The sequence below is a fragment of the Gymnogyps californianus genome, chromosome 14 (genome assembly GCF_018139145.2).
Source record: "Gymnogyps californianus isolate 813 chromosome 14, ASM1813914v2, whole genome shotgun sequence".
Lineage (NCBI taxonomy): Eukaryota > Metazoa > Chordata > Aves > Accipitriformes > Cathartidae > Gymnogyps > Gymnogyps californianus.
In genome coordinates, this window is record NC_059484.1 from 14157914 (window position 1) to 14173977 (window position 16064).

At 47.7% G+C, this 16064-nt stretch overlaps 1 protein-coding gene across 4 annotated transcripts in view; it reads right to left on the minus strand.

The window, feature by feature from the left end:
• The window catches only part of GRIA1 (glutamate ionotropic receptor AMPA type subunit 1), a 126698-nt gene extending 111137 nt beyond the window's left edge, over positions 1-15561 (minus strand). For all 4 annotated transcript variants that reach the window (XM_050905117.1, XM_050905116.1, XM_050905114.1 and 1 more), the window contains exons 1-2: positions 15480-15561; positions 13188-13325 (exon numbers count right to left, since the gene is read on the minus strand). In XM_050905117.1, the coding sequence (XP_050761074.1) occupies positions 13188-13325; positions 15480-15561 (220 nt within the window). The remainder of the gene's footprint in view (positions 1-13187; positions 13326-15479) is intronic.
• Between the last annotated feature and the right edge of the window lie 503 nt (positions 15562-16064).

The window sequence follows — 16064 nt, forward strand, 5'->3', positions numbered from 1 at the left end:
TACTAAACTCATGACAAGAGGGAGATGCAACAGGTGAACAGCAGAAACTACGACAGCCGTGTCATGACATCTTAGGCATGGGGCTTGCAACAGTTACAGGCACAGACAGGAGCAGAACAGCCAAGAGGAAAATCCTGCTGCAGGGAAGGGAAGAACAAGCAAAGATCAGGGTGGAGCATAGCGTTGCTGGGCAAAATCTGCAGGAAAGGTAAAGACAGCAGCGACGGGATCACAGACTACAAAATCCCCTTGAGTGCCTTTGGATTAAGTGAACCTTCCTTGGAAAGGGCTTGATCCACAATCCAGGAAAACGATAGTGCAGAACCAAGTACGGGTAGCCCTGATTTCCCTTCATACTGAAAAGTTGTTTAAAAAACAAGCCAAAATTAAGCTAAATGCTAGCTTTGCTTGGAATAATTCATGAGTACAGATTAAAGGAAGAAAGATTAAACCACATCAAGCAACTAAACATGAAAACAGAGAAAAATAGCTGTAGAGGGTGACAGTGCCCCATCACCTGGGGGCACCCCACATGCACCGGCACATCTTACCGTCTCTCCTGCCGACTCTGACAGCAAATTCCCTTGAAGCACATTGGGAGCCCAGGATTTTAAGCAGCCAGGAGATAAGAGCAGCCAAAACCACCAGTGTGAGCTCATAGCTGCTGCAAGGAGCATAATTAACATGGGCTTTCATCACCTCACTGCTCTGTATAGCAAAGGAGGGTTGGCTTTGGAGTGCCCACATCAGACCACTCAATATCTGCAGAGGAGACCCCCTGGGACCCTCGCCCGGTGCATCTGGTGAAATGACAGGGAAGCGCCCTTTGGCAGAGCTGCTTTGACTGCAGGTCTCTGGGTGCAGGGACCTGTTTGGGGCTGCAGTGTGGCCTCACAGCCCCTTTCCCACTGTGTAACCCTACTCTTTGGGGGGGCAAACAGGCTGACGTGGCAGAGGAAGCGGCGCTGTGCTGAAGCAGCATGAAATCCAGGCCAGGCAGCAGCAGGTGCTGATTGTGGGTGGGATATTGTTTGTGGCAGACTTAACCTGCCTGGAGTTGCATATATGGGTTTCATGCAAGGGGGTGGGAATAGCCTCTTAACCCTCCCTTCATCAGTACTTTGAGCACAGAGAGAGAAGCAAAGGGCCCTCATTTCTCTTAAGGAATTTTTCAGAGCAGGGATGCTCTCGAACTTTTCAGAGGAAAGAGTGTCTGCTGCACATCCCTCTCCCTGCCTGCCCTGGGCAGTGGTACCCATGGACTGCTCCAGCTGAAGCTGGGAAAAAGAAATCTCAGTGAGGAAGGAGATTTCTTCCCAAAGATGGACTCATTACTGGCTTCCAGGTGCCAACTCTTAAAGCAAATTCTTTCAATCTCACATAGCATCTTTAAGAAATGATAGATTGCACTGGCTCAGAGGAAACTGTCTGCTCCCGATAATAAATGAGTTGTTAGCAGAGGTAGCAGACTCCCAGATCCATTTGTGACCCAAAGGGCTTACAGCTGCTTCCCGTTTTCGCAGTGCCAAAACCACAGAACACTCAGACAGCAACGGATGGGAAGGCAGCCTCCTGTGCCTGTCTGCTTGCTGCTCTCCGGTGGCTAAAGGGAGACTGTCAAGTGCAATTTCCTTTTGATGGAGCCTTTTTCTAGTGTAAATTTACTGTTGTTGAAAGTGAATAATTTGCTGCATTGGCTGCAGGCAAGGAAAAACACTGCAAATCTCACCCCTGCACACTACACCTCTGCAGCCCCGGACACAAACCATCCTATAGCACGCGCGCCCGTAGTCCTACAGCAACGCACCTCGTTCCTCTGGCTGCAGCCCCCGCACAGCTCGAATAACGTAGATAGCATTGAGACAAACACACCTTCGCCAAAGGTTCCCGCAGTCCCACCAGAGGATTCTGCTGTACCTCAGTCATCTTGACCCCGATTCCCTCCACCCCCAGCCTCCATGACACTGCTCTAGATTTTACTGCACAGCCCTGGGAGCCAAGGGGGATGATTTCTTTTTTCCCCCTTTTGTTTTTAAAGTTGTTCTGCTCGAGTTGCTAGTTTGGATTCACACTTTTACTTTCCTTCCTGAGATAGGCTTGAAACAGGAAACCTGAATGTACATCGCTATCACACTCCTCAGATTGCTGTCAAATGGCAATCAGAACTCAGGACCAGAGCAGGATGGGATTCAGAGTATCCCCAGGATTTTCAGGTGTGTTTTGATCCAGGGTTTTGAGTCTGATTTGGCTCAGCTGCTAAAGGATGCTACTTTAGAAATTACTTTTTTTTTTTTCAGGCAAACAGCATTTTTTTTTTTTCTCCCCTCAAAAAAAGCTCACAAGATTGTTTGTTCCAGTGCCACGCAGGGCTTAGCTGTGCTCTTCCCATTAGAGCTAGTGGGGATTGCTCAGTCAAATCCCCAGGTGTCATTTTGAAAATGCTACAGTTAGCATCTGAAGGCATTCCTCCCCTGATGATACCAACTTTATGATCCCCCGGAGCCTACTCCTAGGGAAGGGCAGTATGAGCCAGGAGCATATCGACAGAAAGAGGGAGAAAGAGATCTGCTTAAAGTAAAGACAGCAAAAACAAACCCAGGCATCGTTGTTAGAGCACTGCAAACACTACTGCCAGCAAAGAGCCAATGAAAAGTGAGAAACAGAAGAGGCTAAGGGGATGAGAGCACGTCTCAGGACAACGGCAGGCCCCTGCCCTTGAGTGGCCACTGCAGTACTGTACCAAAATACAGGTGAACCTGAGAAGAGCAGCTTCTATGCCATGAACCTATGTTTTCTTTACTTCTTAGCAATACATCAGAATAGCACAACTGCGAACTGCCTGTTTGCAATGTGATGCCTGCTTTTATCAAAGCCTTTACAGGCTGCTCACAGGGAGAGCACGAAAATGTTTGGTACTCCTGAGGTATCACCTTCAGTAGAGTAATGAGGAATTAGAAGAAGGACATAATACACTTGCAGACACTTTGGGGTAGGATTCATCTCACCTGCCTTTCAAGGTCTCACAGTAAACTGTCTAAGCCAAGTTTGTCACCTTGGCTTCCTGTATGACAAGGGAGATAAGCAGGCACCTCTGCAGGGCAATTCCTCCCATACAAAGATGGGTGTCTGAAACAGTTAAAAAGGATTGCTCACTGGAGAGCTCTCTGCTGATTACAGAGGTAACCTTGATGAGTAGCTTAGATGAGGGCAACTAATCCCTAGCCAGAAAAGTCAGAGGGGACAAATTCCCCTCTTCATGCTTAAGGACTTAGGACCTGCTGCTTAAGGATGCTGCTAAGGCATGTAAGCAGCGACACGGCACGAGTACCCTGGGTCAAGCTTGGGCTTGGTTCTTCCCCTCTCTTCGTCTGTCCCTCCACAGACATCCGGCAAAGCAGAAATGACCTGATAAGTGTGCAATTCTGTTGCTTTACCTGGCGCTTCGCAGAGGAAGGAAAAGTTCAATTAGTGTACAGTACATCCAGCATTTGTACTGAGGGCACATGAAAGGACTTCACTTGAGAACAAGCTCTGATGGGCTAAAGCTTCCCAAGCAAAGAGAAGTTTGGGAATGGTCTCTTAACTGACATCTGCTATCTGAGATGCTGTGTGTTGGTTTTCCCACTTCAGTGTGACGGTAAGCCTCACTAAAACTGTGACAATGCTTGAATAAGAGTTATCTCTTTGACAGAGCAAGCCTGTGCCCCAGACTAGTGCTAGTTACTCCAGAACAAGGGGTGATATGGGCTTTTTGGGGAAGGGCTCGTCTCTGAAGGTGTGTGGCTGCTCTGGGAGCAGGGGTGGAAATGCAGGAGCTATCTCACCTCCTACTTGGGGGCTGCGTGGTGAACTCACTGCCCCCCTAATTATTAGCACATAAACACGGGCATGTCTGGGAACATGAAGAGCTGGTTTTCTAGTCTGTGGGTGACTGCGAATGGGCGACCTCTTGCAAGCCCTGGGACTGTGTGGGGCTCTGCAGGCTCAGGAGAGGTGCTGGTATCTGCTCCCTCCAAGGTCTCTGCTGAGTCTGGCACACGAGGCTGCTAAGGTGGAGGATGTTATGATATAGATAACTCAATGTAGAAATCTGCCTGACTTCATCCACACATTTCTCACGGGTTCCCAAACAAGTGATAGCTCTCAACGCCTGTCAGCGTAGGCTAATCCAGGTCCCAGCCTCCAGTGAGGCTCCGCTCTCCCCAAAGCCTCTCCCTTTGCTGTCCCCACAGGAGAGGAGTACAGGGACTCCCAGATTACTATCCCCACATCTCGAAGCTGCAGACAGTGGGTTTTGGTTGGCACAGCCATAACAAGCTGAGCAGAAAAGACCCCAGAACCAGGACAGGCTGGAAGACTGAATTAATTCTGATTAAATCTGTGAAATGCACTCAGCTCTGCCTTTGCTCAGGACGGACTAGGGACAGCTGCTGTGCCCGACTGTTTTTCTGGGACAGTGAACTGGAAACGGCATCGCTGCATGAGCTGTGCCGCAGCTCACTTCTTCATCCTTGCCTGCAACAGTAACGTCCCCTCAGCCCCTTCCCCCACTGCAGCCATATGTGGTTTGCCTTTCTACTACTTCCTTTGGTAGTTCATTAAAGACATTAATCACCTTCTGCACAAAGACATTTCTCCTGAACTCCCTGCAGGCCAGGCCTCTTTCTCAGCTGTGACTCCGCTGGCTGCTTCAGCCCTTTGCAGACACAGCGCTGGCGGCCCAGACCTGCCCCCGTTTCCCCGCTGATCTGGGTCGCTGCTAGACACTGATCGGGTGGTCACCTCCAAGCCTCCCCTGCCACATGTGCTCCAACAAGAGCCTCCTTTCCAGCTAGCCTTCACCCCACCGTGGTCTACATCTCAGCATTTGTTGTCTCCCTTTTCCCTGGCCAAACGGTCCCACCTCAGGACCAACACAGGGCCACCACTCACATGCATCATGCAATAAGCCATATATAAATGGTACATGCTCATCATGCAGTAAGGATGCAAGGCGTCCTGCTGCACAAAGCTGACTGAAGGGAAAGCACAGTGGCATGTTGGGACTGTCACACTAGCAAGAGGGCTGCAGGCTGTGTTAAACATGCTGGCAGTTTGCAATAACCACCCCATGCAGGGGATTCCCTGCCCTAAGCACTGAAGTTTGGCTCTGTGGCAGTTGCAGCAAGGGAAAGGGAGGCCAGGAGCGAGCTGAGCTACGGTGCTGGCCAGGTGGGAGACACCAGCAGGCTCCAGCTCATATTTGGGCAGAAGGAGACAAAGCCCTCAGAAAGCAAAACCTCCCCTGGCTTAGCTAAGGGCCGGAAAGAGAGACAAGGGAAAACTCCAGCTATGGCATGCCCACAGTCCCTCTAGAGCTGCTGCCTGTCCCCTTTCCCACGCTGGGCCTCCAAGTGCTGCTCCTGACCCAGCGTTTCTCCATGCTCCATGTGCTCTCTGTTGGACTTCGCTCACCCGTGCTCTCCTCATGATCTCCCATCCTTGCTGGTAATTTTTTCTGCTCTCACCTGCCAGAATAGCAACACCGTCCTCTTCCTCACGGATCGCACTGAATGGGGCGTGGGTGCTGTGTAGAAGAAAAGCTAACAAGGCTCAGCGCACTCAGGGGATATCGGCAGGCCAGCGGGAGAAAAACCACATCTGAATCAGTGTAGTCACTGGTGTCTTTTGCTCGTGGAAGCTTACCGCTAGCAAAGATCAAAGCAAAGTGTTTGGGAGGGCGGGGAGGTGAGAAATAGCCCTCCCTTTCATGTGAGATCCTTCCACACTGCATCCAGATTACCTACAGCGGCTTCTGTATCTCTCCTCTGATCCTCCAGGCCTCAACCTTTCATCTCCCTCCCACTTCATCTCCATTAACATAGTTACAGGACCTCGCTTATTAAATCAAAGCCAAGACTCCTATAGCATATAGAGAGATGCAGACACATATGCCATATCCACACAAGAATCCTGCCATCAGCTGTATGTTACATCTCAATCTTAGACATCAGTTGTTTTCCTTTGCACTCCTCCACTCTGCCAAAAACAAATAAAATCAAAGAATGAAAAGACCCTCTTGAAGAAGTCAAAATATGGCAATTTGTAGCTGTTACTCACCTCTTCATTGTCTCTCACTGCTACTTCCTCAAGGGATCAATCAGTCCTGCAATGCATAAGCACGTCTCCTCCTGAACTGCAACCCTGGACGAGGGTTGGCAAGGGTGTGGTTTGCAGAGAATAGGGAAAATAACTGATATACATTAATAAAAAGAATCAACATCGCTGGGGGGGGGGTTGTCCTTTTGTGTTGTGGTGGTTTTTTTTTTTTTTTTCAAGAATGCCCCAGAGGGAACAAGTGGGTCTAGCTGCTAAAGGGCAGCATGAGAAAATCAACTAGAGACTCGTTACTATGTAAGCTAATGAGCGATCTGTTCAGCAGGCGAGCAGGGAACAGTTTCTGCCGGATAGCATGCTGTTATTATTCTAATCATTCGGTATCATTTTGAAATGTTTTTTTGCTGGGATTATGGTGGACTGCTAATGGCTCGGTTTGGCCCTTCTGCATCTTGTCTAATACCTGAGTTCCTCAGGAGTCCTTGTAACCTCCCAAAGGACATCCCATGCTCTACCAGATGACACTTTTCATAGGGAAAAATGTTACCCTGTTTCAGTCCTACACAAGTAGAAGCAGTGAAGTAAAACCCCATCTCTCTTTAAAGGAATGCAGTTGAAATAAATGCATCTTTGTCTTCAGACTTGTGTTAATACCACACCCCAGAGAATTTGGATCTGCAGAATATTAAAGTCTCCCTGACTTATTGCCTCTTTAAGGAACATGTTGATTTTGTGTACGCTCTGAGCTCCACGTGTTACTGAAGCTAACCAGGACTGTTTCCATTTCTACTGGCAGAGAGCTGTTGCCTTTGAGGCTCTAACCCTATTAAGGGAAATGTAAACGTATATATCTAAAATTCCCACTAGAGTTTTGGAAAGGAACAGCGCACTTCCCCATGCTGCCTTCCTTGCAGCCGCATGAAGAGTTCCACTCTCACCTTGCTAATATGCCAAAAAATAAAGCCTATGCGTTTCTGGCTTAGTAGGATCCCTATCACATGAAAAAGCTTTATTTTTAGAGAAGAGAGGATAAGCTGTGAGTGAAAACTGTGACTGTCACACAATGGACAGGTCTGGACTCTGCGGCTCACTGTTTCTCAAATCCCTTCTCTGCCTGCTGCAGAGCCCAAATTTTACTTCTTTACTCTCTTTTTTGCTTGTCGCCAATGAGTATTTGGGATCCTTTCCAGATGAGCAGATAGATTTGCAGGTATGAAATTCCCCTTATTCCTCCTCTGATTTTTCCTCATTGCATCATATCAGCTTTTCTCCCCATGCACTGCTCCCACAGTCCAGGATAAAAAATAAAATACATAAAAATAGGCATGCAAAATAAAAGTGCCCCCATGCTTTTTGGAGAGAAACAGACACACAAGACTGGGGGAAACCCATTCCTGACGCCTGACGTGCGCTGCCAGCCTCTTGGCAGGGCTGCCTTCGCCAAATGACAGTGGAGCCCCATCAGCGTCCCTGCTGATGATATTGGCCCACGTTCACCCAAGGCTCTGTGTGCCCAGATCCATGAAGGCAGACAGACAACCTGCCCTGTCCTGGCAGCCCTAGCTGAGGAAATGGCTCGGCACTCGTGTTTTAAATGCTTTCCCTTCTCGGGGAAAACGTATGGGCCAAGCTCCCACCTTCTTCAGCGGCGGCTGCGACTTCCGAGCACCCAGCACCCACCCCAGACCCCCTGCAGAGACCTTGGACACAGGAGGCTGGCACCACCCCCAGGACCTGCTCCCTCCTGTTTGGCAGGATTTCACCCATCAGCACCCTCCTTAGGGCTGGACCTGACTCTGTAAGGTGCTGGCGTCTCACTAAACAAACATGCACTTACTAGAAAGCTACAGCCCATCCCTGTCAGAAATTGAGCATCCGTAACCTCAATTTGATCTAAGGCGAATTGATGCTCTGTGATTCATCTGCCTGCATCACATCTTTTCCTATTATAAAATCTAAGGACATGTATTTCCTTGTAGTACCTATGTTGTATTAATCAGACTGCATCTGATCATTAAATCCATGTTTCTGTTGGCTTAACTCACATTAAATAGTTATAGCTAGCACCCTGAGCTCTGCAGGGAAAAAAAAATCCCAAAGCATTTACATGAGATTTCTGACACTGCGAAAATAAAAACAAGTCTACCAACACCACAAAAATTACATACTATTACAGGGCTGGGCTTATTTAGACTGTGGAAGTTTAATTATAAAAATTGCATTTTAATTGATTGCTGCTGGAATAATTAGAGCAACACCTTTCCAAGAAATGGCGACCATCGTATGTTTGTCAACAAAGACACTTCCTTTAAATTCAACACACAATAATTATTTAATTAAGCCAAATTTAGATCCTCATTTGAGAACGTTCAAATATTTGCCTATTCCTTCCTGGCTCTGAGAGGTAATTTAAGAGATAAAAAGCAATCTCCAGAAATACTCTATCTGTATACGTAAGTATCCAAGAAAAAGAAGAAAAAGAAATACTTCATTTCAGAGCTGATCTGGATCTAAGCTTGCTGCTATTGATAAGAACATAAGCACAGAGTAAGTGATCGCTACAAATCCCTCTCTAATTGGTGCTGGGAGGCCTTCATAAAATATGAACAGACTCCAGACTACATGTTCATTTTCTAATATGCAGAACAGATTCAACTGTTGATACTCTAGCAGCACCCGCAGCCCGTACTCAGTATGAAGACCCCACAGTAACTGTAGCTGTGCATACATGGAAGGAGAAGGATAGATAATTCATTGTTTTTCAGCCTTTTTATAAGTTTTCTTGCCGCTGCAAAATCCTGCTGCTGTCCTGTGCAGACCTCTGTGTTTCAGGTGTGCCGCTCCTGAATGTCTCTTCTCAGTAGCCCAACTCCTAAGCACGCAAAAGCTGATGGCTGCATCAGCAAAGCTACAGGGCTCAGTGCCGAACAGGGTTTTTTTTAGTTGCTGGTCATCCCTGCAAAGTGGCCTGAGTTTTTCAGGGACAGATTTACCAAACTGGTGACTCACCTTCTGCGAGTACTGCCTAGCAGGGCATGTCCCCCAGGTCACTGCCAGGGAAGTCTGTCGCTGAGCCATCGTCTTCCCCGGGCAGCGAGAGCAACCACCACCGTCTGCCTGATGCTGCCGGGGCTCACCTGGGGACTCTAGCCAGAGGTCAAAAGCAGGAGTCTCTGCACCACGAATTACATAAAGCTATGGAGCTGTGGCTGAAACAACTCGTATTCCCCAAGAAGCTGGGCTATGCACAGGATGGGGATGTGCATTACATATGCACAAATGGAGGCTGAGATGAAGAATAGGAGAAAACTATTCCCAGCACTGGTTGTCTCAAGTAAGCAACCTCTCATCCCTTTGCTGCCAACAGGACATGGTGCTCATGTCCACTGCGGACCTCCCAGGGACAGGAATTTGCAGCTCTCTCCTAAGCTTTAGACCTACTGTGTCCTCGCATTTGGCAGAGAGCACCCCTCGTCCCGCACCTCTCAGCTCTGACCTGCAGCACCAACCCTCCTGTGTTAGGTTTGCCCTGAGCGCCGTCAGTCACGGCAAAACCCAGCAAGGCAGAGTTTGCTAGCAACTGTGTTGAGGCTGTAAAGCTCTTTTCCAAACATGGCTGAAGACAGAACCTGTGAACATGTCTTTAAAGCTGATCAGAAGTGTTTTGCTCTGCTATGTCACTAAGCAAACCTTTCAGCTACACCACACCATCATTTTACCCTTTATAGTCACCTGGCACTGCTATATACTTCTGCTGAAGGACAGACTCTAAATTCCCCTTCCCCCTAAACAATTGCCTTGGCCTTCAAAGAAACGGCACAAAAATATAAAGTCTCCTAACCTGTGGTTAAGAACCCTCAAAGCAGCGAGTGTGTATTTTCATACTGGTAAGCCACACCACGCACCCAGCTGCAAACACAGAGCCTGTTCATTACCATCTATTCTGTGGGATGGAATGAATTCAGGAAGATATTTCAGTTATTGAAATGCGCCCATGTTTCAATGATGCAACAACATTAGCATCAACCACATACATGAAATATGAGGTTATCGCACATCATATCTACTACCTATTTTCACTTTCTTAATGATTATGGTTTGCTTAAAATCATAATCTACTGACATGTTACACACAGGGACCACAGGACCCGTAGATCGACACTGCCCCACACAGAGGTATTCACAATCACTGCGTAATGATAAAAAGTCCACAACTGGAAGCATCAGAAATGCAAAAGTTATTGCTGGGCTGTCAACAGCAGCCTCCTGATATTTTACAGATTTATCACTTTCATGGGTATTATTGTTACCGATTTACGATTATCGCTAGCACATCATTAACGGCTCCCTGTCACTGTCACCTGTGCACAAATGGGTGCATCTCACACTGTAAATTCACCCACTGTCACACCAAAGCTTGCTCATCCTAACTGGTAAGCAGAGATATGTCAGGCAGAGGTAGACAGTGTCACAGTTGATGCTGAGATACATTTTGCATACGATCTCCTTAGACAGGGTGCTGTCATTTTGCTGCAGTTCATCCCGCCACTCCATCATCACCCCGCAAGCTGCCCAACAAGGTTTTTTACTTCTGCCGTCACCACTGATTCTTAATATATATTCTGTATTTTGAATGATGCTGCTTCAGGCACTTGCCGTAAGGACTACATTTAGCACACAAGGCCGGATCCTAGCATGAGACAGGACTTGCCATGGGGATGGGACCTACTAGTCTTCCTCAGATGTCCTACTGGAGACCCTGATACGGGCAGCACCAGGTTTACAGGGTCCAAACGCCCTTGACTTAACCATCAGAGAAACAGGTAATGCCAATGACAAGGAAACGCTGTGTTCTCTATCTCCATGGGAACAAACCCTGGTACTTTTAACTGGTAGCATGGCCAGTCTTTTCTCAGAAGATAAGGACCGCTGTGTGGGCAGGTTTTTTATTCTCTGTAAATAAACAGATCTTTCTGCTGATATCTAGTCTTGGCAACCGGGAAGGGAATTTGCTAGAAGATGAGGAAGGAGATAATTCCTGGCAAAAGTTTCACTTCAGCCCTAGAGTACTAAAACCAGGTCTCCTAACGGCCTGGTTTTTTTGGGTTGGGTTTTTTTTTCCCCTAGGGTACATGGAATAACACCTTCTTTTGTGCTTACAAAACAAATGCTGCCTTCCATAGTCTGGAAGAACTTAGGAAGTTTTTAATTATAAGAAAAGAAAAATGAGGACAAGTAAAGTTGGACTGTGCGGAGTGCTCTGCCGGTCTGATCTAGGACAATGTGCCCTACATAGAGCTCAAATATAACATCCTTTGGGAGGTTGTCTTGCTTCCATTCAGCTTTTGCGAGACCACCCCCGCCCCCGTGGTACTAATGACAGATTTCTGAAGCATAACTAGTATTGTGGTCTTGCTATCAACGTTCATGCTGTAAACAAAACCATTAGTGGCAGGCGTAGAGAGGGAGGGAAAATGATGCGCAGATGGAGAATTTATTCTAGTGATATTCTTGCAGTTTCTGCTTTCTTCCTGCTATCAGCACTGAAATAGCTCATCCCCAGCCACAGTCAGCAACTCTACCCCAGGTGGGTGACGCTTTCCCTTGATAGATACAAGGTCTGTCTTTTTTCTTCTATTCATCTAGTTTTCCTGCCAAGGAAGTGCCATTGGATTGAGCTGAAATAGTTGCTCTTCCTTGATGGAAACCATGTAGTTGGCAAATAGAGGGATATTAAGGAAAATAGAAAATCTTTAGATTTGTCATTAGACACTCCAGTGAAAGTGTGGCCAAATGATTACTTCTCTCTCCTATGTCATACTGGCCAGGAAATTCCTGCAATCTTCTATTTGCAAACCCTCCAACAGAAAAACTCAGAATTTTTTTTTTTTTTTTCCTTCAGAGAGCCTTATTAATTCTCCTCCTGTACATTCCTGGTTCTTTTTGCAGGAAAGCATTTTTCCCTTCTGTGCGTTTCTTAGCAGAGAGAACAGTTTGTGTCCACCTCTACCCCACTCTCCACATGACTAAACTACAGAGAGGATGTTTTGGTGAATCAAAAGGTGATGTGAGCCAACAACAATCCAACAGGCTCTACAAAGGGAAGGGTTTCTCCAGTCCCTCCCGACAGTCCTCATACACACACACAGCTCAGAGAGTGAAAGCAGCGTCTGACACCAGGTTGAACCGAGAAATTCTTTGTGCATCGCATCCTGGCGGCGCGAGCCCCTTGTGCACAGCACTGCGCCACTCGCTCCAAGGGAAGCAAATGCTGCAACAGCCCCTAACGCAACCACAGGGCTGTGTTATGGTTTTTGTTTTCCTCTGGTTCCCTCCTGGTCTTATTTGTTGCTGCTAATCGTGGCATTACCTGGCAAGCCAGTTTTTTCTTTTCCCAGCTATATCATATAACAAGAACAGCACAGCTAACGTGCTGTGCTTTAGCAGGGTGCAGATATACCCTAGGATCAACTCTGCAGTGCGAATTCAGTCTTTAATACTTGTTTTTAGAGCCAATGATTTTGCTGGTTCTTGAAACTAGAACTCTCTTACCTCTCTGTCATTATTAGGCATGCCCCTTATTGTGGATCTGGACTCCACCAGCACCAAGCTGCTGTTTTCTGCTAGGTTTTTCTTAAATTACAAGGACAGATGGCTAAACTGGGGCTGAAGAAGAATTTGTTCACACTAAACAGAGACTTCTGTGCATCCCGTGGGTGGAAAGGGGTGTCTTTGTTGTACATCACGGCTATAGGAAATATGGGAATGAAACCTCAACATAATGAGTCAGGCAGAGGTTAGAGAAACAAGACGAAATGAATTGTTGGGGGTTTTATACCACTTTGGAAGCAATGAAAGAGAAGATGCAAGACATGCTGAGTAATTGCAGCACTACCTCACCCCTAGTCTTAGCACAAACCAAAATGATTCAGAAATCCTTTGCCCATGTGTTTGGGGTTTTCTTGCATGGACCCTAAAGGCGAGTTGCACGTTTGGAGCAAGATGTCCCATATTTCAGACACACAAAAAAAACCCCAGTCAGGAATAAAGAAACCAAAGTAAGAGAAAGCATGGCAAACACAACTACTTACAGGTGTATGTCATTTCAAAGCTGTCGCTAATGTTCACAATGTCGATCTGGGGAAGGAGCTTAGGGGGTTCCGTGAGCTGAGACAACGCAAACCTAAAAGCCGCATGTTCCTGGGACTGCTGATTAGGAAATAACCCCCCTGGAGAGAAAAACAGAACAACAGGAAGAAAGGTCTTAAACACACCCGTATTAGTAACCTCTTTAGTCCAAAATATTCCTGTGAGCAGAGGCTACAGCTCCCCGGCCCAGGGAGTGCCTCTACACTCCAAACCCCTCCAGCACGCAAGACCGAGGAGGTTTTGTGCCCGCTGCGGACAGGCTGGGAGCAGAAAACCTTTCCAGCCCGTGCATTATGTAATGCCTGGATCACATATAGGAGCCCTGATGCATCCCTGGGCCCGGCAGTGTCAGGATGAACCACAGGGTTTGGCTCAACCTCCTCACCCCCCCCTAACTTTAAGAAAGAGAAATGGAAGCGCTGTCAATGTTACTTTCATAAAGGAGAAATGAGAATCTTCGTCCTCCCCTCACTTGTAATTAGCCTTAGTGTAAACCCTGCTGACTAAGAGGAGGGGTTTGCTCCAGAAGGGGTGCAGGGGTTCCCTCACACTATGGGACACTGGGGTACATGGCAGACTGGCTGAGCCTGGCCCGACAGGCGCAGCGCTGGGTAGATGGGGACAGGGCTGCAAGAGCCAGAGCAATGTGGGACCCATGGCCAAACAACTGCTGCTACTGGAAGTTTGCTGCATGGAAAAACCCTAAATTTAACAAGTGACAGTGGCCAAGCTCAAAGAGGGCAGGAAATCGAAAGCTTGACCCTCAAAGGGATTGATCTGAGCAGAAGTACAGACAAGCCCAGAACCACAGGAGGATGTAAATAGGATGGAACTAGGACCAGGCTGGACCCAGGCTCAGAGCCTTTCTCCCACCATGGACCTGGAACAAAGTGCTGCGATAACCCAGCCCTAGGAAAAGTTTCCTGCTGCTCCCCCAGCAGGAAACTTGGCTTGTGGCAGATCCCTTCACAGCCTCCAGAAAGATGCTATTAAATTCAGACTGTCTTGTAATCTATATGCATTTAAAGGGAGCACTGTTATTGGCATTTTACGAGTAGGGAAACAAAGCACTTAGCAACAAGGTAGAATTAAAAAGAAGCAGAAAGTACCAATGCCCACTGTTCAGGGCAGATGGCTTGGGGAAGAAATAAATGTGCAAGGACCTGCTATCAATGGCACTTTGCACATCTTTAGTACAGAGGTCATATCCTTGTGTGGAAAGGGCTATTTGTGCATGAATATCCCCTCGCCTCCCCCGTTCCTCCCACCCCCCAGCCTAATCATGGGTGTGAGAGAAGTAAGATGCTAGTAGCCGAGTTAAGCTATTATATGTGTTTGTTGAAAGGGAAAAAAATCTGGGATGTTGCACAAATTTGGGGTAAAGGGGAGCCAGGAAGGGAGTGAGACAGGGATGCAGCATCAACAGCAATAAAAGCACCAATTGTGCAGCTGGAGTCAGGCAGGAGTTGCCTGAACTTGGTGGATTAGCAATTGATTGGCATTGTAAAGAGAAGGGAGGCGGGAAAGAAAATTGGCATGCAAGGGAAGAGGATTTGGGGCTAGGTTACAAACCGTCATCAATAGAGATCAATGGGAGAGTAATAATAAACCTGGGGAGAGAGGGAGGAAGAAGTTACAGGAAGGGAGAAAGGAATCAAACAGGCACTGCTGGTGCGCAGGGGAAGCAAGTAGCATGAAATGAAAAGAGACTTCAATGCAAAATCTTCCTCCAATAGCTCTGCCCTTATTCTTTAGCAACAACAACAGAGTGCGCCTGTTTGTTACCTCTCGTCCCAGTTACCTACAGATGAGAGCATCCTCACAAAAATGTATAATGCAACCGCTGATTTTGCAAATGCAGCAACGCACAATGGCAGCCCAGGCATTTCTCAGAGCAAGAAACAGATATTTTTTCTGTGCTTCCTCCATTTCAGAGGCACTTTTCTCCCGCTGTGTTGGTGTGTGTGCAGGCATTTATTCCCAATCTTCCCCTCCCCCAAAGCCAAATTGATACATCTCTGCTCTTGCAAAGCTGGTACCAACGCACAAATCCAGCCCTCGCGGTTCACCCCCTCGCTCTCTCTCACACACATACATACACACACATGCACAAACACGTACACGTTTTGCCTTTCCAAGCAAACAACGGGTCAGTTTTCCCCCACTGCCCCCTGTCCACCCCTACCCCTTGCCGCGGATTGTCACTCCCAAACGGCCCCGAGCTCTGCACTCACCTATCTGGATATTGTTGGGGAAATTGGCCCCTAACACCGCCCCTAGGAAACTGGTGCAGAAGAAGGCAAAAATGTGCTGCATATTCCCTTTTGCATTGGCGAAAAAGAAGCCCAGTTCCAAGCATAGATTTGATTTTTCCCCCGCTCTGCTCTCTTTAGCTGCCTCTCTCGCCTCCCCTCCGCTGCGCCTTCAGGGTTGCGCGTCTCCCTTGCTCGGAATCCAGCGCTGAGACTGCTGCTTAACACCGCCTGGCAGCAGGATTAACTGAGCCCCGTGAGAAAGAAAGAGAGCCCGCTCCTCATCCACATCCCTCCCCCGCCACACACAACACACACACGCACACACCAGGCGCTTCCACCCAGCTCATTCCCCTTCTCCCAGTTGGAGCTCAACAGCTGGGTACCGCATCCCCCGCCTCGCCTTGGCTATTCCCCCCGGCGGTCCTGGCTGGGGTCTTTAAGGGCAATTCCCACCTACCCCTAAATTCTCGGCTTTCCCCCTCAACTTCTCTTGGCAGGAGCTAGAAGGAACCTGCAAATCAGTAGGTGGCAAACTCCTCTAGAGAAAGGGCTTAAACTCCTCTG